Source organism: Hermetia illucens, chromosome 2 (assembly GCF_905115235.1).
Source record: "Hermetia illucens chromosome 2, iHerIll2.2.curated.20191125, whole genome shotgun sequence".
NCBI lineage: Eukaryota > Metazoa > Arthropoda > Insecta > Diptera > Stratiomyidae > Hermetia > Hermetia illucens.
Window position 1 is genome coordinate 98,962,720 of NC_051850.1, and position 27,800 is coordinate 98,990,519.

At 38.6% G+C, this 27,800-nt stretch overlaps 1 protein-coding gene across 4 annotated transcripts in view; it reads right to left on the reverse strand.

Annotated features, from left to right (window-relative positions):
• The window catches only part of LOC119650238 (cleavage and polyadenylation specificity factor subunit 6), a 30,491-nt gene extending 3,530 nt beyond the window's left edge, over window positions 1-26,961 (reverse strand). Inside the window, exons 1-5 of one of the 4 annotated variants that reach the window (XM_038052818.1) lie at window positions 26,590-26,960; window positions 26,309-26,524; window positions 15,968-16,429; window positions 5,548-5,715; window positions 3,845-4,347 (exon numbers count right to left, since the gene is read on the reverse strand). In XM_038052818.1, the coding sequence (XP_037908746.1) occupies window positions 3,845-4,347; window positions 5,548-5,715; window positions 15,968-16,429; window positions 26,309-26,524; window positions 26,590-26,658 (1,418 nt within the window). In that variant the 5' untranslated portion in view covers window positions 26,659-26,960. Of the gene's footprint in view, window positions 1-3,844; window positions 4,348-5,547; window positions 5,716-15,967; window positions 16,430-26,308; window positions 26,525-26,589 lie in introns of all 4 variants that reach the window. The other 3 variants (XM_038052819.1, XM_038052820.1, XM_038052821.1) reach the window with 3 other exon arrangements.
• Between the last annotated feature and the right edge of the window lie 839 nt (window positions 26,962-27,800).

Consider the following 27,800-nt stretch of genomic DNA (forward strand, 5'->3'; position numbering starts at 1 on the left):
ACATTCATATATTAAGTCTACCGGAATGCTCTGACCGTTTTGGTTACAACAAGTTTCAACAGATAAGGACGCATATTGGGTTTTTTTATCACTGAATGTATACATACTGACCTAATGTATGAATTAAAGTGAAGATGATTATTATTATTATTCTGTTAAGGGAAAGTCGCACCGCATTCTTGAAGAACTATTGTGCCCGTTTTACTGGTTATAGTGTACCTATTGATCATAGTATCTCAAGCAGGCCTGTAAGTGTGCATCTGGTATTAAGTGTTTTCCCAGATGTCTCGACCTACTTTGCACAAGTGCCGAACACTGTCCCAGGACGTGTATAGAGGTTTCGCCCTCCTCCTCACAAAACCTGCAGGCAGTGTCCGTAAATATCCCTAGCTTCCCTAGATGATAGTTCAGCCGACAATGACCAGTGAGAATTCCCACTATGATTCGGAGGTTTTTTTGGTGAGGTTTAAGCAATCCTTTGTACGCATGGGTTCGTATCCCCCAATAAGCATCTTGGACTGGTCCATCCGTGGTAGGCCCGCCCAATATAGTTCCCTCAACCGTTTCTTTATATTCATAGCCATGAAACCGTTTCCGATTCCGCAGAAGGGTTCTGGCCCGTGTAGAGGCATCCCTGCTCCCTTCTTGGCTAGTTCATCCGCTGCCTCGTTGCCTTCCAACCCAGCATGGCTTGGAACCCAAAGTATCCAGACCTTGTTGAAGAAGATGATGCATGTTAGCTTTAAATGAAACGCGATTGTGTAAAGATTTATGCTGGATAAAGTTCTTTTACGCCACTATATTTTATACATATTTCAATAAAGAAGGAATGTTGCCGAGGCGTGTAGAAATTTGTTGAAAATGTTTGGAGAAGGTAAAGTTTGTGAGCAATACATTACGAGCTGATGAAAGGGCGCGGACAGCGACTAATCGGTTGAATACATCCATCGGGATCGGTAGACAAGTGTCAAGGCGAAATGATGCAGTAAGTATTCCCGCAATGCAGCCCCCGATATTCGACGTAAAAATTCATGATAGCTGGTGGAGTAAAGTCGTGAGAAAGTCCCTTTTCTCGAGAAAGAGCCTAAGTTAATGGAGAAAATTATAGGGGAAACACCCCCTAGTGTTTAACTTACGGACAGAGAGAAGTGGATTTTAGTGCAGATTGGAGCTCGATCGCATTCAGTTTTGACAACTTACAAAGAGATTTGCAAGCACCTCGCGAATGTTTGGGTAGCTTGGCCTGGCCACTCCCTTGACGTAAATCACAAACGAAATGCGTGGTTCAGGTTGAAGGAGAGTGTGTTTACGGAGCCCATAACCCCCACGGCCCGAGATGCAGAAACATGAGCTGCAGTACCGGAAAGCGGCCGTTCTCAGGGGGTTCACCTCACACCAGAAATTCGAAAAAAGTGGTTTAGATACAAAAAAATTAGCACCAATGGTCATAGTCATGCAAAATTTCTCGCTTGAGCCATAGTCCTCGGAGTCGCACCTAGCAAAGGGATTATCTGCCACGGTGATGATGCCTTGGATGGAAGGCTTCACAGCAGGAAGGAATTATTATGCCCATCCAAACTGATCTAACGCCCATCTTATTGAACGCTACCCGCAAACTTCACTAGCACATACATACATATACATACGTCTGCCTCCAATAATTCATACTGATATACACTAAAAAAGCTAAAAAAAAGGAAAACTAAAATGTCCCCATGCATCCCACCGTTCATATAAGTTTGCTTTACATGATGATGACGTCATACACGTCTGTGCAATAAATTTGCAATAAAATTACGTGAAATATAAAACTTTGTTTTTTTTGTTATACGGTCTGTTAAAGATTAATTTTGTAAATAAAATATTGGGAAAAATTTGTGAAGAATCTCACTAAATTTGGCGCAATTTCTTTTAGTTCAAGAGACAGCGTGCTTCCATAAGTTGAAGCGGTTTTCAACATCGCACTTACACTCTTCCCCTTATCAACGACATTTACAAATCTGACTTGTACGGCTTCCGAGCACCCCTTCAACGGAATAAATATAGAATTCCAAAACAAGCTAAATCTTTAGTATTCTGATTTCTCAATCCGGATAATATACTAGTGGTACCCCTTTTCTGACTTTGATTAATAGTCCTATGCACATGATTCAAGGAAAGTTTGTTTACCGCTTATTACCACTTCTATAATATGCAATTCGTATGACAAATTGTGTTTCTCATATTCTTAGCAATAAAAGGAACTAAACTTACTTTTAATAATAATCGTCGGCGCAACAATCCAATTGGATCGGGGCCTTGAAGTGTGTTAGAGCACTTCATTCAAGACCATAACGGTACACTATAGGATTATAGTACCCTATAGGACGCAATGTGCTTAGCATTGCGCTCGCCCGATAATTATCCTGATTTGACTCAAGTACAGCTGAGTCGACTGGTATCCGACATTAAATAACGATTCAAATCCCACGGCCACCAGTGAGATTTGAACCGCAACTTTACTTTTATCATTCATAAAAATTAACTGCAGACTATAAAATTCCATACATACAAATCAAGGCCTTATTTTGTATGGAGTTTAAATCGGGGTAGGTGCTAATTCTTTTTCGTCGAATATAGCCGTGGGGTATCGTACGGAAAGCCTAGATTATTACTTTACAAACAGAGATAAGAAAAAATATATGATGGCAACGTCAGCGCCGAAAACCAACCAACCAACAACATCAAACCGCACTGGTCAAACGGAAAGCATAAAGATAGGAGACTACAACTTTGAGACCGTTGATAATTTTTCCTTCCTAGGATCGAAAATCACAACCGATAAAAGCTACGATGATGAAATCCGCGCACGGTTGTTGTCAGCCAACAGAGCTTACAAAAACTGTTCCGCTCAAAACGTCTCACCATAGGGTCAAAGCTCTTACTGTACAAGACAATGATCTTGTCAGTCCTCATGTATTGCTCGGAAACTTGGATTGTTAGCAAGAAAAATTGCGAACTCTTGGTCGCGTTTCGAGAGAAGAATTCCTCCGAAGAATTTTGGCCCCCTATATGAGGATGGACGATTCCGTAGTCTACATAACGACGAAATCTATGAGCGATACCATACCGTCCAGTTGTGGATAAAATCCGGCTCAATAGGTTACGGTGAGCGGGTCACTTAATCCCTATGGATGAGAATGATCCAGCCCGGAAAGTCTATAAGGGCAATATCTATGTTAAAAAAAAAAGAAGACGAGGCAGACTGCCTGAGATGAAACGATGGCCAGACAGCTTTTAGCGTTATCGAATTAGTGGACCTCGGCGCAAAACCGGGATGTGTGGAGTTCCTTATTAAGACAGATCTAGACCAGATACCGGTTGTTGCACCGTTAATAATGATAATGATGAAAGCAGGTGTCACATTTGACATTGGTTACAAGGAATCATTTTTGGATGCTATACAACCCAAAAATTTAAAAGAAACCAAGATGGTCTCAATATACACTTCATACTAGTCTATTCAAATTAAATTAAAAATACTAATTACTATATTTTCAAATCTTACCGAAAAACCTGCTTTAAATTACATACACTACATTTTATAGAAACGTGAAGCAGAATAAAGACATGATATTACGAATTTTGAAGAGAATCTTATTATTATAACCCTCTCTTATTGTCTACGTGAATTTACTTCCGGTTAAGGCAACATCAAATGTCAATACCACATTAAAGTGAATAGTGTCACGGAATGAGTTCATTCATTTATACTATGACTTACTAACTGCATAAATGAAATGGTCGTGTAACGAAACATTCAAACATAGGTTATGCATATATCAGATACATTATCATCACTTACCTTGCAATTGCCGAGCTGCTTACTGTTCTATTTCGACTCATAATCTCTTCAAATTCTACCTCAGTCAAGGCCGGAGCAATAGGCTGTTCTGAAAATGAGCCAGGTGGTTTTGTTGGTGGTCCAGTCCATGGACCTCGTGGAGCACCTTGTTGATTAAAGTGCGGTGGTGGTGGTCCATGCTGTGAAATATTCATGCCTTGTTGAGGGCCCTGTGGTCCATGCGGTGGTCCGATAGGTGGGCCACCACTATGTTGGGGTGGACCACCAGGTTGATTAAAGAATGCTGGATTTACATGAGGAGCTGGACCACCTGGGCCCATTGGAGGGCCTCCTGGCCCACCCATTTGTGGTGGCGGTGGACCACGTGGTGGTCCTTGCATATGAGGTGGGCCTTGTGGACCAGGTGGACCTTGTGGAAATGCTCCACCATGCATAGGCGGACGACTCCAATCTGGTCGTGGACCTCTAGGTGGCATGCCGCCTGGACCTGGTGGTCCCTGAAACTGGAAAAAGGAAATGACATTTTTTTAGTTTTCATCATGCATGCATGAATCCTACATATGGTAAAAATGAATTGATAATAACTCTGGTGCATTTTCAGTTACAAAACTGCAATATCAATAAATTAAACATTCATTGCTTAAAATTTGATGTCTGAAACTCATTCTTGCCAGTTGACATATATACAAAGCTTTGGTATACATTTTTCAGGTTGGTAGGAATTTCGAATATGACTTCATTTCTAGCGTTGCGGATAATTGAAGTGATGTAACTAACAGTTTTATTCTCAATATTTACGCTTCCCAATGGCTTTTGACAACTATCATAGCTTATATGGGCACATTTTTTCTAGTGTTCCTTCGACTGGCTGGCGATACAATTTCGCACTGTTAGGAAACCACTACAAGTTCTTATTTTGCACTTAACTGAAAATGTACAATATATTCGGCATTAAAAATCTACAATACTTTTCACAACATTCAATTTCTCTTCCATTATGAGTTTGATTTTCTTTCACCTAACATGATTTCGCTTTCAAAAACCGCGTATACTTTGGAAACATACATCGATGCTTGCTAAACATTCTATGTAATAAAAAATAGTTACTTTACTTGAATTTAAATCGCAAATTTCCAGTGATTTCATGCTTTCATACAGTGAGTGAAATATATCAACTTTTCTTTATGTTGGTTTCAGTGGTAAATGCCTGAATTAAAAAGTAAATTAACCAATGATCTGAACTACCAGTTGTGATATGATAGTGGTTTTGAAAACTGAAGATGAATTCATTTTGAATATTTAAGATTAACTGCTTTTTTTTATAATTCTTTAAATAAATTCTCTTGGATAAATTGCAAAACAAATAAATGCCATTTGAATTAGTATACAGCATCGAATTGTTAACATATTTATTAGAAATCCACTATGATATATTCCTCACTATTTTCAAAACACAAAAAATCTTTGCTTTGAAAATGGTTCGAAAAACATACATACATAATAAAAAATGCAAATAAATAATCTACAATACGACAAATCAAACCAAACCGCCTGTTATTCAATAAGAAAATGTGTTAATGCGTAAAAAGTATTTTCAACTATTACTAATATCTCTAATCTAAGTTACAGTAATTTGATATAGGTTTATTTATATGTTACAGAATAAGATAACCATATGTTTCTATAAAATCTGATTTTTTTACCATTTGTGGCCTGTGCTGCATTGGTGGTCCATTTGGTGGACCTGGCCTTGGGGGACCATTGGGTCTCGGTGGACCATTCCATTGGCCTTGGTTTTGGTATCTCGGTGGCCCTTGTGGGGGCTGTTGCGGTCCCATTGGTCCTCCGCCTCCCTGATGCATTGGTGGGGGCTAAAGAAGCAGTAATAATATCGAAGGAGTTTCTTTTAAAAAATATTCTTCTTGATCTTTTATTTTTTATATATGTACTTGATACTGAGTCCTTAAAAATATCTAATACTTCAACGAATTTAATCTAATAGCATGGTTGCTGTTATGTATTTAATTCTATGTTTTGTTTCATCCGAAAATATTTATTTGTTTCCTTTGATCACCCTCTACTTAGATTAGCATCTTAATTTTACAGTTCTGAAATCTGAATTTTCCATTCAATTGCAAACCCTTTATATAACTGAAATTACAACAAAACAATCACTTTGTAACATTTCTAAACAAGATTCTGCCATCTTCCAATGGGAAATTATATAAAACAATTTGATACAGTCCGATGTGAAGATATCTCAAAGAAAATTTGTACTCCGATAAGGTTGATATATTTTTTGCAAAACTAAAGATCTGTACACTGAACATGTTTTTAACAATTATACCTGCCTTAGAAAAATTACTCTACTACCATCGCAAGAAAATTCATTATCTTAAAATACTAAATTTCTTCTGATTGATTAAAAATATTCAAAGCTCTTATTTGTAAAATATACCTTATGAAACGTTTAAGTAGTAATTCTGCATTGTAAAGCAAGTGGTCAAAGCGTAGCTCAGATCTCAGGGTGAAAATGTGGAGCAGAAAACCTGGGAGACGCCCGCTGAACCAACCAAGGGCCCAACTACCAAACCCTGTCTCCACCTCTGTGAGTTCTTTCTTAATGACAAATTGCAGATGGATAAGGATGAAGTCTATTCTCCTGCGCCTAAAAACGAGGCAAATTCTACTATCTGTAAATTGGCGTTGGATCGGGCTGACCACCCTGCAGGGAAAACTACATGTTAGGGCAACCTCAAAAGGAGCCTCAGACTAGATTGATTTTACAACAATGGACCCGGCAACGAAAATGGACAAACAATTTGTGCATTTGTCATGGATCGCGCTTTCCCTGTATGAGACCGACATCAAAGCATTTCAAGAGGGACCAGTTTACTGGAGAAACGTTTGCGGGGTAAATTTTGCAATATAAGCCCCATTAACTTTCACGCTCCTGCAGACTGGCAGAAGGATACCTTTTACGAACTAGTGCTTGCGTGAAGCGCGCCGGTATGCTTATCAATAAACCTGAAAAATCTACCGCGTTGGTAGTTCAGAATGTTACTTCAACCTAATCCAACGGAATTCTATGACAGTTGATAAGACGAAAACCATTAGACTACACCTACATATTGCATCGCAATGACACACTCATTCAAAATTTATTCCAATAAAAGAAAGGAAGCGGCGCAGGTCCATGGGCTACCACTGGTCTATCACTGGAAAGATCGAATCGTAAGCGATCAAAACGTCGCTAAAGGATTTCAGACTATTTATAAAACCAAACTTTGAATGTCTCACAGACAAGTAGAAGAATTTAAGGAACCAGATTTTCATAAGGAAATCGTTGTTGGAACGGAACGAAATCAAGCTATTTTTGAAGCGAATAGTAGCACAATGACTATCTAGTCTAGGATTGACCAACAGGAACAATTTTATATTTTATCAAACTTAACAATTTTATATTTTGGCAAACTCCATATGTCCTTACTAATTCTTTTCTGTTAGAGTGCGGATTCTAGGCGAACAATCAAAGAAAGTCGATGAACAAATTTAATAATATTTAGATCAACTTGATTATTTTGAATAATGTTTAGATCAAGTTTGATTATTTTGAATATAAGAAAATTATTTTAATTTTTTCTAAAAAATCTGATGAACCTAACCCATAGTGATTATTTGTATTTTGATTTGGAAACATAGTGTCAAGGGACATCAATGGGAAGAATTCAGTTTATGACTTACAGAGCTAAAAACAATGGTGAAAGTAGGATGCTCTAGCATGCTTCAAATTGGATTGTTGGGCTATCGGTTATCTAAATAACTTGCTATGATATAAAAACCTGACTTTATTGATCACACATCGATTTTATTAGATTTACGGGTTTCCCTCAAAATCAACCAATTCTCAATGACTTCAATGTCTTAGCAATTGAAAAAGATTGTGAATGCTATTGAATTTAGCGAACTTAGTCTGCTAAGATTGTGCAAACTGGGAAATAATAAATTTTTCAACATAAATTTGGACTTTGACCAAATGGTTCTAAATTTGGAGGCGACCAGGATTGTTAAATTGAGGATAAACAATAATAAAACGACGAATCACCACACTCTTCATATTTGCATTATTGCTCGAAACATCGAGGGCGTCGACCGATGGGGCTGAACTCGATGTCACTGGATGCACTAACAGTGCTAAATCCGTAGATTTGTTGATTAGGAGGCGTAAGTAGCAGTAGACAAAACACACACTGAAGAGGAGCGACACTTCGATTGCTGACTACGATATGTAGTGAAATCACTACGTGAGGAAGATCGACGGGTGTGTCGCTTTATGACTACGTGATGCAGGACAGGAAGCCCCTCTGGAAGTCATGGGAGGGGAGCTACGGCGTAGCACCAGAAATTGTCAACAATGGCAAGTTCATCTTAATTCATATCTGCAATCTGCAATCAACTCAACTACACCCACTCACAATTACTATTGAGACGCTAGTTAAATTTTTCAATGCAATACGTAGACCAAAACGAGCATTACTTGAAAGTACGAATTAAATTCCCTTTATTAATCAGACGTGCGGGTCGATCAAAAATTACGTGGCCTGAAATACTGGACGCAGAGTGTAAGCTTTCCGCAAAACTGTGGAGGTAATTGAAGCACATTACCAAGTGTGCCGCATGGGTGTCGTTGAAGCGAGTAAGGTTGCTCTAACAGGGTCAATTTTCCAACAGTCTGCCTGATGAGAAACTGATGTACGTCTTTAGTAGAAATAAGTCGAAAAGCTCGGCCGTTCAGGCATGAACAGTTTTGTGAATTTTTATGTAACAATATTTGGTTACACAACGGTTCCATCTATCCGTAGGTTCGTAGTGTACGTTGAAACCTACCATATTTTTTCCCCAGATTGTTTGGACCTCTGCACTCCTCTTTTCAACCAATGTCAAAAGTTCCATCTGCTTTGAAAAGTGCTAATCGAGTCCTATCATTTGACACTCCACAAGGGTATATTTGGCGAAAAAAATTGCTCCCCCTTTTACGTGTATAGGGACCATGCAATTCACCGCATGGTTTACATTCCCAACCTTTCTACAAAATTTCATGTCAATAGGGTTTCCTAAAAAAGTATGCGTGACAAACGGTGAATCGATTTTAATTAAGTTTTGTTTTCCACAGAACCTTAAAAAGGAGAATATGCTGCATACAAATTAATATCCAACCCATTCGGAAACTATGATTCGGCTTACAATACAATCAGCCTGTCACTTAAAAATTTTAATATTTATCGATCAGGTTCATTAGCCCATCAGTTATCGCCAGTCAGTTCGCCATAATTTTGCATTCTGACTTATGAGAAACTGACCGTGTAAGGTGGCTCTTTGGAATCTATACAAGCGCCAAGCACAACAAAGACGAAAGTCCTTACTTCGACAGCCACAAATAAAATATTTGAACGAAAATTCAATTTATTCATTTTATTTTTAGAATACTCGTTTCTTACAGTAACAGTGTTTATTCTGTATAAAATATGTATACTTATTTTTAATGGGAAATATTTTTGCTTTAGAAGCTTTAATGCAAGTTCATCTTAGACAAAATATTATATAACTTAATTGGAAATTAAACAAACTAGTTTAGATCACAAATGTCGTGAATAGAATGAAACTAATTTATCGTAGTCATTAATATAATGACAACTGACAAATATAAAAACCATCTCTATCGGTATTTGGGCAATTTCATCGAAATTATCTAGTCGTAGGGGAAGAAACAACTTTACAAAATTCTTGCTTTATGTTAGAGTACCGAATGAGAATTACATTTACCAAACTAGTATAATTGGATTATACTTTGTTGCCTACACTTCCTTTCTAAACAAAAATATCACAAAATAAACCTTGAACTATCAACTAGATTATATTTCGTAAAAGTTATACAATAAAGGAGGTAGATGCATCTTAAATTCACATTGAATCAAATAGTCCTTGTCTGTTAAAGACTTTAAAGTTACACATACCCGCAGATACTCATCTCAAAAACGTGTAGAGACTTCGTATATTTTGTAGAAAAAATATGAAATGTTATCATTACAACCCTTGGTTGCGTATTGAAAAATTCTTTGAACGATGGATGTTTTAACGGAAATGTATTAAACTAATTTGTACCGAAGGAGCTTTACATTTAACAAACCGAATAGCCTAACTTCCCATATCACAATGTATTTAACAACTTATATTTGAAAAGATTATAGACATAAAATCTCCATGATTTTGATGAAAATTAACGAAGCCAATGCCCAAAATGAATGTTCAAAATCTCAGAACGGCAAAGGCAATGGAAATGATAATCAAGACCTCATGAGCGGCATGAACATGTACAAACTTAACTAAAAGGTGAAAGTATCTTTCATTAAAATCATTTTCTATAGCTGGAAAATCTTACAATAATTTCGGAAAATTTTTGAGCTTGTCCTTACAACAGAACCAACATTATCAATCATGCCTTCCCTGTGATCCACCAATATCCTATTTAGAATCTTAGAAAGATTAAGGAGAAGATGCCTTCGTGACTGTCTTATAAATCACTAACAAAGAATGAAACTGGTCTTGACTTGGGATATGTTGAAACAGTAAAAGATACATGCATAATTAACTTTTGTATTGGTACTTTTTCTATTAGTATAAACTGCCCTTTTGTTCGTAAAATTATAATGAATTAAGTTTTCCGTCAAGTCAAAATTATACCTCAATGTCAAGAAAATTAATAGAGAAGAAATTAGGACGGAGCAATAGAATCCCGTTTTTATTAAATAATGGCTTTGGTCATTTCTACGAGGGGCGTTCAATAAATCCTTAGAGAACCCGAAAGATGGCGATCATGGCATTAGAAAGGTTTGGTTTTTAGGCAAGTGGATACGGATTATATGGAAAACGAAATATGAAATAAAAAAAATGAAACATCCACCGTATTCACACAAATTGGTTTCCAGTAACTTTTTTTTTTATTCCAAACTGGCAACGGTTAGCGACGAACGAGAAATGCGTCTCTAAAATAGATGCCTATTTTATAGCACTCCAAAACCTCACTTTTTGGACGACTTAAAAAAAGTGAAAATGTGTATAGCTAAAAGGAAATTATGCCGAAAAATAAAAAAAAATCCGTTAAATGATGAAATGATGGAAATAAACTTACAAAAGCTGTAATTGAGACAAAACATGACCACTGTATTTATCAGTTTGTAGTGACCGCGACTTCGCGACGGGAACGGAATCTCATTCTTCTTTTTCTGAATTAATTTACCCAAAGAATACATTTCAAATTGTCCACTCACCATAATGTTCGCCGCCGATTGCACATTATTGAATGCATTCGGGCTAATTGATCTTGACAGAGGGGAATGATTTATCGCATCCGTAGGCGTACGCGCATGTTGCTGCAACATGCCCTCCAGAGACTTCAAGGCAAGTAGCGGCTGCAGAGCTGTTCTCTGGAAAACCCTGTTCGGTACCGAGGAAAGTACCGCTGAACTAAGAGTCAAGTGAAGAGTGCCGTCGTGGAGGTGGTCGCGGGAAGAAATTTTTTTAAGCCACGACACGTTCATCTCATGAAAAATTTTGGGAGTCGGATATTTGGATAGTTGGAGACAAATTAGTAGAAGGATTGTTTGTGCGACAGCGGACGACTTAAATTCGCAACAAGACGTTTCCATGCCTTTTCGAAAAAAAAATAGGAAAGGTAAAAGAAAAGTCGGCGCACGGAGAAGAACGTTGGGATTGGCGGCCCTTAAATTTCCTTATCGTTGGTGAATTCGACGAGAGAATATTTCTGTGACAATTGTGTGTCGCGTATCAAATTGCTACGAGGCTGTAACATCAGCATTAATGAATTTTGCAACAAAATCAGACTTTGGGCAAATTTTAGAAAGTTTCGGAAGGTTTGCGTGCACAAATTGAACGTCTCGAGCAAAATTTAAAGTGTCTCTATGTGTTTATAAAAAAATACGAGGAAAGCAGAGTTGGAGACGGAAGCTGCGCGCAGTGGGAGTTAGTGCGATTTCTTGAGTGCTCGTGAGGTGTTTCCACCAACTGTGAAGGAATTTGCCGTGGATATTGATGTGACTCTAGTTAGTTGTCACCAAGTCCATTTTCTTGCAGTGCCTAACTGTCTAAGAACTAGCGCGAGCCCGTCGCGTTAACAATTAACGTAGAGAGTTTTCATTGCATTTTTTTGTTGTATTCTTTTATTATTCTTTTTCTTTTCTGCATATATTTTCTATTTTTGGTTTAATTGAAATATAGCATATCTTATTATTTTTTTTTTAATTTTAAATTTTTGCCTATTTTATTTTATATATAAATACTTGGAATTTAGGATGAATACAAAATGAATAATTTCCACTAAAGTTTGAATGGTTTGAGGACTTCCTCTCTCTCTTCTTCCTTGTTCCCGCATTACCTTTTACAGGGACATCCTCTAAAAAAACGAAATGGCCTGAGGATGTCAAGGAAGGGTGGGAACCTCAGGAGTCGCGCCTCATTCACGATCTGAGGCAGAAGAGGCATTAGTCGGGTTTGGTTCCCCCCTTGATTGCGGCAGTCGGGTCCGGAGACTTACGGCTCCACCCGCACGGTCGTGCCGTTTTTATTTTTCAATTTTAGCTCGCGTTCCGGTCATTATTCGTTAGGCCGTCGCGAATTCTTTGCATTGTCTATTTTGAAATTTGGTGCGGACCCATGCATCGGAATAGACACGTTAATTTTATAGTAATGAAGCATGAGGGATCAAAGTGCTCAAAGGACCCCCCCCCCCCCTTTCCCGAGCCTGGATAGCACAGAGGCGTGCAAGAACGTGTCGACCGAGCACTTTGATAGAGCTTCAATCTTTGCGGGCGGACCTTCAGGGTCAATTTCGTCAATTTTTTTTTAGGTTTTTGGGATAGTTCTGCCCTCTAGGTCGTTGTCGGCCACTTAGGTTGATCGTCTGATCCTCCTATTTCCAATTAATTTCATTACAGTTATTTCATACTCAAAATATGTAATTAAAATTAGTTGGATAATAGATGGTGAATGTGTCTGTAGATCAAGTTTGACTTGAAACCCTTTCATTCGGCCAGTTTACGCTTAAAAAGAGCAAATTACGCTTATAAAACAAAGACGGAAGTTCAGCCGGGGATATAGATGAAACAATAAAATTGAAATCATGTTAGGATGTTTTGTGTTTCATTAGTTAAAATTTAAGCTTTACAGTCTCCTAAAATAGTTATTTTTCCACTTGAAAACTATCGAAATTATGTTAAGAGAACACAATAAGGAAATCGTGAATAAAAGACAAGAAAAACTGAAACGAGGAAGCTCTTTACCACTCACCACCCGTAAAAGCACTGATAACGTCTCAAAGCAAGAAAGACACATGTAATTATTGGAAACAAAGTGGGCACAAATATACAGGCAGCGCGCGTTACAAATATTCAAAAGCTGGCAATCCTGCCAAAGAGTATAAATCCAAGGCTAAAAATGTGTGGCTAGCACGCACCTTGTCGAAAAAAACTGTCAAATATGATGAATATCAACAGTTGCTTAAAAAATCCTTGAACCAACCTAATGAGTTCAAGGATTTTTCAAGCAACTCGTTGATATTTTGTGAAAAATGATAATCGAAAATGCATGACAAACAAAACGAAACAAGAAATTGAAGCGATAGTTTTGGGAAGAGGGAAATGGTTCAATGGGTGGAAAGTATTAAATGAAGAAAATGTGCCTACACCAATTTTTGTTGAACGTTACAATGTGTAAAAAGTGATTGATGAACAATGAGTGAAATGCGATTTGATGCATTAACCTACAAACAAAGACCATATCTATATGGGCCAGTCTATTCGGGTCGAATATGGCAAATTCTCGCTGTTCGCACGTTTCGATCGAGCATGTCAGCTAATGGAATAAATCCTTGTTTTCCACAAATCCTCGAAAATGATGGGTCGTGATTCGATTGTTTATCACTTTTCGATAAACCCAAACTAATTTTTTATACAAATCTATGCTAAAGCCACATCCACTTATTTTGATGGCTTTTGCATGAAGTTGATCAAATTTAGTTAAATCATAGAAGCGCAGGTTCTTCTCCTCAGCAAACTGACGCCGTGGAGAAGGGGTGAACGACAATGACACACAATGTGTGCTAAAATTGACCATCATTCATGATAATCACTTCTTAACGTTATTTACGCTATACCATACCATATATTAACTTGTTGCAACAGCCGGATTGAATATCGCTGGTACATTCTTACCAAAGCTTTGTATCTAGCGTCTTGTCACTCAATTGATCCGACATAGAAGTTTAGTCCAAACGGAATTTACTTCTGACTCACACTCTTCAAGCTATAGTCCGGAAGAACAGCCGCACAAGAAAAACCAGATCGTCTGCAATTACGATAAGGCACAAACAGGCTAAACGTCGTGCTGTCACGCCCGCACCGTCAATAAGAGATGGGAATTACCTCCTACTCGTACAGATAATCTAATTCTGGCCAGCAAGTAGGGCCATTAAGAACATCAGGCTTCACCCCTGTAATCCACCGCTTGGCAAACAGATGAAGAACAGCTATTGAAATAGATAATACCAATACGCTCCCGAATAATAACAAAAAACCACTTTTTGGAAGGCAGTGGAAATTATACTCCCATCCAATTGAAGTGTGATGGATGAAAAAGTAAAAATATCATCATCGTCACACCCTTTCAGAATTCTGTAGTAATTAGAGATAACACTAGTGCAAAACGACTGAAACCGGCAATCCATTAGTTCATATTATTACTAGTGCCCTGGACGCTCTTAGATCTTTGCCGATACTTTTTTGAGTTCGAATTCTAAACTCACAACTCTGCTTCAATGCGCTGTACAAATAAGCCCAAATCAAATGAAAATCCAATGGCAATAGAATACTCTTAACCTTTGACGCCAAACTTAAGGAGGGTAGATTTTACATTTGTATATCTTCTTTTAATGAATGAATTAAATTTTTGAAAAGAAAAATTATAATACAACATATTCCTTGAATACAGAGGACGGATAATTATCTCTGGTTCCCCAATAAACAATGTACAGATGTAAAAAGTTTCCTACAACATTTATAGGTAACAACTAAACTGAGGTCTGTAGATGTGCTCTATTGAGACTTATCTACATATTTCAATTGTGGCAGTGATAAATATTTAGCAAAAAAGATTACCATAAGAAGATCAAATTCATCCTAAATAAGAAAACAATAGTTCGTGATTTGTGGCAATGACGTGTAGTGCAATTTAACTAAATGTTCCAATTAGAATATTTCATAAACTAAGATCACTGCCCGAATATTTGCCAAACTTTCTGAGTAAAAACGTGAGGTTACTGCTTTCCATTTCGTTTCCAAGAGCGTTTCAAAATCGAACAAAACAACACTTGTAAGATTTTCAACAATTTCTGGGGAGAAATCCAAATTTGACAATTTCTCGTCAGATTTAAATACATACAAATTATCCGAGATATTATTATAAACAAGGAATTGAAATGTGCAATTGATTAAAAAAATCTTGTTACATCTGCTTTCGAAGCGACATTGCTGTGTGGTATTAATATACGATACATACAATTGAATTCCCTAACCTGTTAAAATTAGCAGATTTAGCAACTTGAAAATTAAACATGTTCATTGGACCTTACCGCTACTGTTTAAGTTTATACAAGCAAGCGTTTTTCCTTATTGCTTTAGAGAATTCAAGATCTGAAGATAAGTAGACCGGCCGACCTTAAACTTGGGGTAACTTAAAACACATTTCATACGAAACTAGCACATATTTCAGATTTCCGATTAAATATAGCAAGCATTTACAGTGTGGAAATTCAAAAGCAAACTTCTCAGTATTGTGAAATTTTTCAATTTTGCTTACCTTCAGAGGAGACCTTATAAAATGATTCTTTTTAATTCCAAATCTTAATTACTATGAATACAATCAACTCTTCTACCCTTTTCGTTAACTTGTTATTGAAACACGTGACAATAGAATTTGAAGCATAGATACAAAATTTGCATATAATGAAAAAGAATTCGGAAAAACACAACGACTAAATGAAAATTGGCATACCTGCATCCGAGGTGGTCCCGCATTGGGTCCTGGCGGTCCTTGCATATTTTGTGGCATGTGTTGCGGCCGGAATTGGCCAGGTGGCATATTGGGGTTCATCATGCGTGGTTGGTGACCTGGTGGCGGTGCTCCTGGGTGCTGTTGCATACCGCCCATATTCGGAATTGGACCACGCGGACCGTGTGGACCATTTTGTTGTGGTGGCACGGGGCGAGTTTTTTGTTGACTTTCAAATTGATTCAATGCTTGTTTGGTGGGCAACGTTACAACGGGCGCCTGACCATGCAATTCTTTTTTAGAAAGGCGCTCCATACATAACCGCATACTTGATTCGGAACCCAATGATATAACGCAGAAACCTTTTGATTGTCCATTTGAACGATTTTCAAAGAATTTAACTTCTTGAAAGTCAGGTACGCCAATTTCGTGTACAGCATTCGTAATATCTTGATCGGTGGTCCACTGAAAATAAGAATAGCAAATAAATAAAAATTGATTACTCCTAGAAATTTCGCAGTCGTATATGCTATACAAACAAGCACAATTTCGCCACCCCAATACAAAACTGTGGCAAAATTCATCTTTATTATTATTTGTAAATGTCACAAAATATGATACAGTGCGTAGGACGTGTTGGTCTGCTGCAAACATTATATCAGTAAATAGCATTACTCCAATAATTTTCCCTAGTTTATATAGATAAAAAGGCAGATGTACTGCTACGCCAGCGCAAGGCTCGACTAGGCGCACACGTGATAAGAAAGGGAGATAAACCGGTATCAATTTGTCAAATTAAAATGAAGGCCAGAAATTGTTTGGTCTAGATTGTAAGCACTGAGGAAGTAAGCAACTGACTCCCGAAATATCGATGCTGAGTGCGGCGCGAGAACTTCCTTATTTGAAAAGACCATACAACAATAATTATTGGAAATGTCATTTTCATCTTTCTATTTTTACATATAGATACATTTAAAGTTTTTGTAATTATTTTGTGAAAGTGGTATCCTGAAGATAACCTCCGTTCTGTACATTGAGAGTCGAAATCGGAAGTTTTGTTCCACTTTGTCCAGTCAGCAATAGCAGCACGAATATTGGCCTTCAGCAAAGATGTTTGAACGATTAGTATACAGCAAAAATTTGAAATATGCCCGTAAAAAAATCACAGGATTAAAAAAAAAACAGACAATAATGACAGCTCTTGACAAGGCACACCAAACAGACACGTTCTGCATAAAGGGACTACTCGTAAAGTTTTCGGGGATTCGTGCCACTCCTCTATGACATGTTTTGTTTATTAACAGATGAAAATGTGCCTCATCGCAATGCCCAATGCACAAGGGCTTCGCAAGTCAGTTTTCGTTAATCGAAATCGACTGTATTAAATTTTTGCACCACTGCCAGTTTATATGGATGAAATTTTAGGTCTCCATGAAGAATTCCTTACTGTGCGATCAGAGCAACTGAATGTTTGCGTGCAGATCGCTTGGGCAATTTCAAAAACGCCTTCCGTACCTTCTCGACGTTCTCTGGACTCCTGGTGGTTTTTGAGGGTCCTGGCTTTTTTTACACACATTGCCAGTATCCATAAACGTATCCACGCACCGAACAATCGATTTTCGATTTGGAACAGGATCTGCAGGCGCGATTTTATTTTTTTTTTTAAATGCACGCTGAGTTGCAATAATCGAACAATTGTTAGAAAAGTAAGTCGCCACGGCGAACGCACGCTCTTCTCTTGCCCACCGCATGGTCATTACTAAACTAACCGATCAAAAAACGTTAGGCTGCGCCCTTTGGAATAGGCACACGTCCACTTTCGTAAGATTAATTGCTGCTGTGTGGCACGCACTACAAATAAGAAAATGCCCGCGCCACATATGCGGTAAAATATACTAGAGTTGCCTATAATTAAAAACAATCTGTTTTTTCCATGTCCGAACAAACAAACTGATTCTACTGAGTCCTTTCCTTCTTCAGCACTGAAAGTAGAATCAGTTTGTTTGTTCATGCATGAATTCGGTCAATGTACAGGGTTCGGCAGCATAACTTCCTTTTTTAAATTGCGCGCCACTCAGTTGATGTCATAGCGGAGCGCTAGTGGTCTCGTTCAAGAGGGGATACTGTAAAGTTTTGTCCCGACACGGGTCAGTCGCCATCATGCGTTGGAATAGTGAGGAGCGTGCCTTTGCCGTTGAGGTTTACTTTTCAAGCGGATGTTCGGTTATTGCAACAGCGTGCATTTCGGAATCGCTTTAATTTAACCCCGTTGGCTCCCGTCCCAGACCGCAAATCAATTGTTACATGGGTCACTACATTCAGACAAACTGCAAGTGCGACAAAAGGAAGAACTGGAGTCCCTCGGCCCGTTAGATCACCTGAGAACATTGAAGCAGTGAGAGCGTCAATGTTGCGATCGCCACGGCGTTCTGCGCGCAAACACGCATCTGCCCTTGGACTATCCGATCGTTCTGTGAGAAGAATTCTTCGTGATGATCTTCATTTTCATCCCTATAAGATGGCGATAGTGCAGGAACTTTCAGAACGTGACTTCAATTCTCGGATGAACGCGTGTGAACTTCTTCTTGATGTCGTTCCCGAGGGTGCTATGCTTTTTCTATGGAGTTTTTTGAAATCCCGTGTTTATGTGAACCGTCCAAGAAGCTTGCAAGATTTGAAGACCAACATCCAAGAAGAAATTGCCAACATAACACCTGCTATGCTAACAAGAGTTATGACAAACGCCAGAAATCGGTTTACGCAATGTATGGAGAATGGGGGACGTCACCTAACAGATTTGATCTTCAAAACAATGTAAATAAAAACTTTAGACATGTACCTACATTATAAAAAATAAATAAATATTTTCCGATGCATACAATAGTTTTTATTGAGTTTTGAAAAAAGGAAGCTGCCGCACCCTGTACATACGCCGGACTCGCAATACCACTGTTTTTTTCATTCAAATAATCAGAACAACCACAGGATTCTAAGTCTGGCAAAAAGTTCGACACCAAAAACCACTTGACATTTCTATTAGACTATGAACTCTATGACGTTTTCCAGATGTGTCGGTGCTTTTCAATAACTATACCTCTCCAATTTCAGTTATAACATAGCAGCAAATGACAGGTACCACGTGAACTTTAGATAACCTATCTATCGACAAATTAACTGTCTGATCTTTCATAGTAGAATAGTATTTCTTCTTCTCCTCTTTCCCAAATCATATCCTAATGGTGGCTTATATTCGTTCACCGCATTTCTATTGTTTTTGTTATCTGAGGATGCTCAATACACCGAAATCAGTTGATGGTAGCATGTATAACTTTCGCAATTTGCCGATTTAACCGTTGCTTGAGCTCTTCTACTGTGCTGATACTAGGTCTAAATCTTAACACACATGTTACAGTTAAGATTTCTAGGCTGCCAATTGATTCATCTATTAACCCAGCGAGCATTTTAAGTGAACTGATTTTGGAGAAATCGCAGTATTTTTTGCCGTATGATACCGACATCCCATGCAACGCAGTCAAAGTGGAACAAAAAAGTTGTCATGCGCAATTTTAGAATTCGGATTTTATTGGCAGTCCATGAGAGTAATTCCTAAAATGCTCACTGATGTCCAATTTTATTGATAGTTTTATCCAGTATTCCACGTATCAACTGGCGCAAACGCATTTCCTTAGAGTTAAAAGCCTACCATTGATTGTTTAATTAAGACAAATTTACAATAAATATGAAAAAATCATGATGTTTTTTAAATAAAAAAAAAATCTGTCACAATAAAAAAAAATGTCATGTTTATCAACCCTGCCAATTGTCGGCATACCTAAAACTAAAGCCCAATATATAAAGAAGCTACTTTTCCTCCAATCCTTTGTTGTACATGTTTTAGGCGAGCTTCTTCGCACTTACTAATAATATTGAACTCATAGTCTAAAGCGGATGAAGTTGACTATTATCGATACAGTACCTTCAACTTCCGGTTTCCCGACTTCATGATATGGGTAGTCTTGAAGTGTTTTACCTAGCTGTTCGATCTCTGGGAATTGATTTTGTCCTTGTTCTACACGATTGATGTGACTGTGGAACGAGGGACACAAACCATGGCAGACATAATTGTTCAAAATGTATCAAGAATTCAACCTTAATTTATACAAATATAAAATGGTTCAATGCGTAGAGTGCAATGTGAACTTCATTTTTAAGGTTTTGTGTAAAACAAAGCCTTATTAAAATCGATTTACTGCTTCTCTGTCTGTCTGTCCGTCACACGCATTTTTCTCGGAGACGGTTATAGCGATTGACACCAAATTTGGTAGAAAGATCTGAACTGTGAACGCTCACACATATAGTGAGTTACATCCTTTTACGTCGAATTTAAGGAGGGTCCCCATACATGCAACAAATATAGTCATGTGGTGCATCAAATTAAAGGTCTCGCTTAGTACTTTCCGAAGCTGGTTTTGACATTTGTTAGAAAGCTGAGGAGTGCGGGGGGTTGAAAGTGATCATTTGTTCAAGGGAGCCATTCTCAGAATCTACCCAATCGAAAATTCTGAAAAAAATCAGGAGGCTGCCACTATATGGTGCCTGGACTCCGAAATTCCCTTCAAATCAATATCTGTTCAAATAAAGTTAATAATAGTATAATATTCTAATTTTTAGTAATTGGTTGCAAAGCCCTCCTTAAGCTCATCCTAGCACCACGCAGTGATGAAGGCTATAGTATAAGAGCATAATCTTACCAAGTTTGATAGAAATCGCACTATTACTACCAAAGTTATAATACGTCAGTTGTTGCTTCTTTGAAAATTCAAAACAATGAATGTCAATATAACCCGAAAGTGAATACTCTCATATATGCATATATTATGTGCTACGTACTAAGAAATATACAAAACCTTCCGTACCTGAAGCCCCCAGCTTCCGGTTTCCCCGACTTGTTTATTATAAATTCGCCTCAAAAGTAGTGTTGTGACAAATTAACGAATTATTACAATGTTATGCAGAAAGCACGGTAGTTTCATTTGTGGATAAGGACCATTACCAATTTTTCATGGATTAATTTTTCATCCCTTTTCATTGATACCAACACGAAATACCTCCGCAAAGTCCCACTGGGACGCACGGAACGGCATGTGCAATAATTTTCTTCCGCCGCACAAATTCAAGCCGAGAGAAAGTCTTCTTAATTTCTACCGATGCTCTGTCTGATACGCTCCGTGAGAGATACGGAACGTAAGCTGCTGACAAGTATGAATACTCGTATAGAAAATGTATGAAAGAATAATTTGGCGTCCGACACGCCCTGCGCTCGACACACTAGCTGTTGTTAAATAAGAATAGAGCTTTAGTAAAATAAAAGCTGAAAAAAATACTAAATATAATTGTTTAAAAAAATGTTACCGATCTGCTTGTATTTCTATGTATAAAAATAATTGATTTATTAAATGGCTTCACGAGAAAATGTTTTTGGAACGTACAACGGCTGTCATAAATAAGTAAATAAATCCACTTGTTTAATTCAAACGCATATTTTTCAAATTTTATTAGAAACAAAAAAGGGACAATCGTTTTTGGAAAAATAATCTTTCACTAACTAAATTAATAACAAACTTGAATTCAAAATACACAACTTCTTTTTAGGAAGGATTGCAATAAAAAAAGAGAAAAATTTAATGAGTCATAAATAAATAAACAATACTTTCATCCACAATGACCACCTATATTTTGCAATATCTTTGCAAGTCGACTTGATATGGATAGTACGTACTTTCTGTACATTTCTGAGGGAAAAGTGGACCAAATATCCAAAATTAAATTCTTCAGCTCAGCCAAATTTTAAGGACTTCTCTCACTTATTTTTGTTTTGAGGTATACCGATACATTTTCGATGGGGGATAAATCAGGACTTCAAAATAGCCACTGCAAAATGTTAATATTTTCCTCATATATGCATTTTGAAAGAATGTTGGCCTTGTGAATTGGTGCGCTGTTGACATTATGACATTCTACATAAAATTAAGACAAACTTGAGAATTTACTTTGCCTTCCAATATGACTACTTTGCCCACTCCATTGGCACAAATACACCCCCAAACCATCAAGCCCTTGTCACCGGACTTAATGGTTTTGTACATTTCAGGGATAACGCTTCATCATGTTGGCGCCAAACGTATATCTACCCACCGCTATGCTTCATGCGAATCATCGATTCTGCCGTGCAAAGTATTTTGCGCCAAAAACTTTATTAATATGAAATTTTTCACATAACTCGCCCAAAATTTGCATCTTCCAAGAGGCTTGTGCAAATATTGGATAAAAATGGTGTTGTTTTCTCATATAATATAAGGTTTTGTGTATTTCTTCTGAGTGGACATTTGCCCCATTAATACCTAGCACGTAATATATGCATATATTATGATAATATCCACTTTCGCTTGATATTGAATTTCCATAGAAGCGACAACTTTGACCTATTATAACTTTATTGATGATAGTGCGATGTCCAACAAACTTGATAGCAATGCAATTGTTACCTCTCCTTAATACATGACCATTCCATGCCACTTCCGCCTTCCAATCACATCATATCAGGCCAGTATATTCCGATTACAGGTCGCAGCCAGATGTTCAAGCGGGCTTGAAGCTTTCGAGTGACTCTGGGGCCACTTTAGAGGCCTACTCCCATATAGCAACACAAAAAGAATACTAGCAAAGAACAGTCTCAACTTATTCTTGGAGCTGAGATAACTACATTTCCAGATTTTAGACAAGGCTGCTAATCGGTCTAGCGGTACTCAGTTCGATGCCACCATCGGCAAGAACCACCCTTCCTAAATATAAAAATTGATCGCCGCCTTCAATGCTCTGCCCAATAATGCAGATAGGAAGAGTACGATGACTCATCCGTCCGACCACCTTGGTTTTGTTGGCATTTATTTTCAATCCAACTCTGCTTACTTCTTTTTCCAAATCCTTAGCCATTTGAAAAAGGCCCTTGACACGATGAAAGAACGCAAGCGGATTTATCAGCGTAGCCAAGGTATTTGGGGAAAGGCAACAATGAAGAACGTTACCGATATCAAATAGAAATAATATCTATGACAAGATGCAACCCTAACAGACTCTGGTTTGCACCTCTAATTCCTCTGAAATTTTAACTCGAGGCAGCACGTAACATTTTGCGTCATCATATGTCGCTCTGATAATAGCTATTAGTTTCTTCGGAATGCCCCTCCTGTGGAGAGCACGTCAGATATATTCTGTTTACACTGTCGAAAACCTTCTCGAAATCAATGAAGAGTAGGTGAACCGAAGATATTTAAGTATTTAACATTCTTTATTTTAAATATTTATTGAATTCATGGCACACTTTTCTCCGATCTTCCACTCCCGTGGCGTGCTACGCAAAGTGGATAGATCCGCGCCATCTATTCGCTCGCACTCGCAACATTCGAAATAAATTTCGAATGCTGCGAATCCTGCCGCGCCACATCACTCCGCCCCCAGATGAAACCTAGGGGTTTCGTCGACTGATCCCCGAACTTCGTTCGCCGTTAATCCACAAAGCGGACACGACGTTGCTTCGGGGCGCACGCGGGTTTCAGCCTGGACAAAGAGACCGCCTTTTTGTGACCACCGATCTCGAGCTGGAAGAAATGTTCTCCCCGCTCGAGAACGCGGTACGGGCCCTCATATGGAGGCTGCAGCGGCTTCCGGACGGCATCCGTCCTGATCAGCACGTGCGTGCAAGTGTCCAGCTCCTTGGGCGAACAGGCAGGTATGGACGAGTGTCGAGTGGGTGGTGGCGCCTTGATGCGTCGGAGACTGTCCCTCAGCAGACGCACCAACCCCGACTCCGTGAGTCCCGATCTCTTGTCGAAGACCGGATCGCTTGGGAGTCTCGGGTTCTCCCCGTATACCAGCTCCGCGGGGCTGGCAGCAAACTCCTCTCGGCGGGTTGTTCGAAGGCCGAGTAGGACGAGAGGCAAGACTTGAGTCCAGGACGGGTCGTCGCGTGCCATAATGGCGGCTTTCAGCGTCCGGTGCCAACGTTCTAGCATTCCATTGGATTGCGGGTGGTATGCAGTAGTCCGCTGGCGTTTCATATTTATTGAATTCATGGCACACTTTTCTCCGATCTTCCACTCCCGTGGCGTGCTACGCAAAGTGGATAGATCCGCGCCATCTATTCGCTCGCACTCGCAACATTCGAAATAAATTTCGAATGCTGCGAATCCTGCCGCGCCACAATATAAACTCCGCGCAATCTTCCAAGATGATTCATAGGATGTTGATGTGGCTAAGCACGCAGATACACCTCTCCATCACCTCTAAAACCACCCTTCGTTGGAATCTTAACTATCAACTTTTTCTCTGGGTGTCGGATCCCCCGGACTAGTGTAAGTATTATAGCAAATCTGAAGATACTGTAGGGGCAGCCATAAATGCAGGGAGACCATTGAGCCTAGCGGCTTTATCCCATTTGAATGCAATGATGGCCGAGATGATGCCTCTTCTACTTGAAGAAACAGTCCGTATCCGCATGTTAAGATGACTTGTCATTTTATCTACAAAAGGCGAAACTTCACCGGATCTGATACGTTGTGTGAAGTGTTCATTCCACCTACTCACTGATCGTGGCCGCGGATGAAGGGTCGACCGTTAAAGTCCTTTACAGCCGCATCGAAAGATTTGCCACTACATGCATTTTTTTCATAACGCGGTATACACTAATAAAATCGTTGTCCTCTACCGGTCAATCAGCAAGAGATCTACCACTGTCGAGGAAAAGCTGCACCATACAAGCGGTCGATGTTGAATATGGGGGTCACAGCTCGCCAACCCTACAAAAAGTGGCGGATACCATCAGATTGTGATCCCTTTCGTAGTCGATGTCAGCGCTCCTCTTGTTGCGCATATCCAGACGACAACTCCTAAATCTACTGCTGATCGCAAAGTGGTGAATCTAATTGATGGGACGGTGTCGGTCAGTTGGAATCCAACTGACACTATTAGAAATTCATACATCAAAACAATAACAGGACAAGCATAACGGCAAGTTCATAGGAAGCGCAGCCAATCCTACTTTGCGTTTATTATTGAAGATTTATTCTTTTACGTTCCTTGCAAGAATCGCATTCTAATTTTCTTTCACGAAAATCTGGGCTTTGGACAAAACTAAACCACTCGATAATATTCTGGTAATTCCCCAATGTACTCATTAACAAGTCGGGAAACCGGAAGCTAGACGCTTCAGGTATGAAAGGTTTTGTGTATTTCTTTTATATAGAGATTTGATTGTGCATTTGTCCCATTAGTCTGTAGCACGTAATATATGCATATATCTACTTTCAAGTGATATTGACATTCAAAGTCTTGAATTTGCACTGAAGTGACAGCTTTGACCTATTATAACTTTATTAGTAATAGTACGATTTTCACCAAATTTGGTATGATCATGCTCTATGATGTAGCCTACATTTTTTGCGAAATTTCGTGATTCTAAGGTGAACTTAAGAAAGGTTTTCCTGCCAATTACTAAAAATTATAGTACATAATTTTATTTGAACATTTTTCGGTTGGGTAATTTCTGAGAATGGGTTCGTTAAAAAATGATCAAAAAAACGATGTAACTGACTATATGCGAAAGCGTTCACAGTTCAGACCTTTCTACCAAATTTGGTGTCAATCGCTATAACCGTCTCTGAGAAAAATGCGTGTGACGGACAGACAGACAAACAGTAAACCGATTTTAATAGTTTTGTGTTTACACGAAACCTTAAAAAGCAGATACCATCAAACTAATTTTGCTTTAAAAATTCACCAATCAAACAAGACATTATCTGTGACAGATATCTTATACTTTAAGCTGAATTTTGTTTACTTTGAAAATAAACATAGACACTCAGAACAGTGCAACGACAGTACGTTATTTGATTGGCCATTTTTGCTGCATATTGCAAGGCTGATTCTGAGTAATGTGTTTGGCTCGTCTACAATCACCTTCAGGTAAAATGTATCCATCGCCATCGAAGCGCAAGCAAAACTCATTCACTGCCTTCGCGTAACAACACTGACTGCAACAAAAATTTCAAATCCCCCCTTAATTGCTCCAAAATTGACTAAATTGACGTGAGCTTTTGATACCGTTGCAAATGATAGTGGAACTTTAAGAATTTGCAAAACAAAAGAAGTTCTTCCAACAGAACCGAGTTGTTCATGTTCTCCCAAGGTCGGGTTCGACTTTCACAGGAACCTGCTTCGGTCGCTCGAAGGAAGTGCAATTCGCAACTCTTCCCCGCGCGGACAAACTGAAATTCCTGCCATACATACCCAAGTCAAATTGCCCACATAGAGTTGATGTCGTCTTCCGATATGATTAGGCGCCAAATTGTTCCCGATATGATGATAGCCTCCATTCGCTTCCGGATTCTCTGATCGCTCAGCCTGCGAAGACGCTGTCGTAGTTGTTTCTGCCTGCCTTGACCCGTCCGCGGGTGCCGCAATCACGTCGTCATACAAATCCACCCCCTCGCCGCCAAACTCATCCTTCACCCCAAATTAAAATACCCCACATTAGAAATCTATTAACATTTCCACATCCTTGCTACTACCTTCACTGTAAAATCCTGCTCTAAGTCATCTGCATACAAATCAATATCCACGCCGTCAGCCATTTTCATTTGACACACTGGGTAGGTGTCGCGCGAACGAGAAAACTCGCACTCGGCACGAGAAATGGGAACTCTCCAAGATACTCAAGTGCCGACCGGTCTTATGTTTTTTTAATGATTCTTCGCGTTTTTACTATTCACTTCTCATCACTAAATCAAATGTACTATAGTTAACTTCACTTTGAAACTACTTTAGAGTCCCTTAACTAATTAATTTCGTTAAAATCCACTTTAAAAACTCCGAAACTTGCTACCGACGGAAGGGAAAATCACGAAGCCGCCATCAATGGTTGCCAGATGGCGAATAAAACTGCAACATGTATGGATTGTGTATTTACCGATGGCTGAAAAATGTACTAGAGTGAAAAGACGGTTAGCCAGCTTTGCCCCGTTTTAACTTAATTTCTTATCTCAAGAAGAGATTTATTATTTTACCATGTCTCCATTTTATGTTTAAACAACAATCTTGTTTTCTTGTAAATCGGATGTACTATTTAAATAATTTTATAGAAATTATGCATGATAATTAATAAATCTGAAAGTTAGAACCGAGTAGGGGAAGTACTTTTCGTTCCAGCTGAAGTTTTTCTATTTTATTTAAGAAATACCATCATCATTGCTCCAATTTTAGACTAAGGTAGCAAAGGTATTAGAGAAGAAGAAAAGTTGCTTCCCATAAAATAGTTTTTATTAATTTAAAAAAAATTGCAAAGTGCTCCTTTTTTCTTTTCCAACTTTCAAACATTAGATAGGGAAGATGTTTAACAGATTCAGTGTAGACACCAGGCTGATATAAGAGGACTACATAGGTATAGTCTTCTTGGCCCGATATTTGAACTTATATTATACAGTCGTCCATTCCCCCTCCCCCTCCCTTACGCGAATAACCCTATATTTCCTTCACCTGAAATCTCAATGCATCCCTACTTCAGAGGAAACTCGTCAGTTTCGGATTCAATTTCTAAAATAGATAATTTTTAATTAATGACGTTGTTCTCTATCAGCGTTATGATAATAGATACGGGCTGCTCATTGTCAGGGTCCATCTCAAAATTTTTTTTCTGAAAATTTGTCCTTTTGAACGCTTCAGTGGAGCTTCAATAGCCGGAGTTTTACAGTCAATTTCATCAACTTCTTAGGTTTTTAGAATA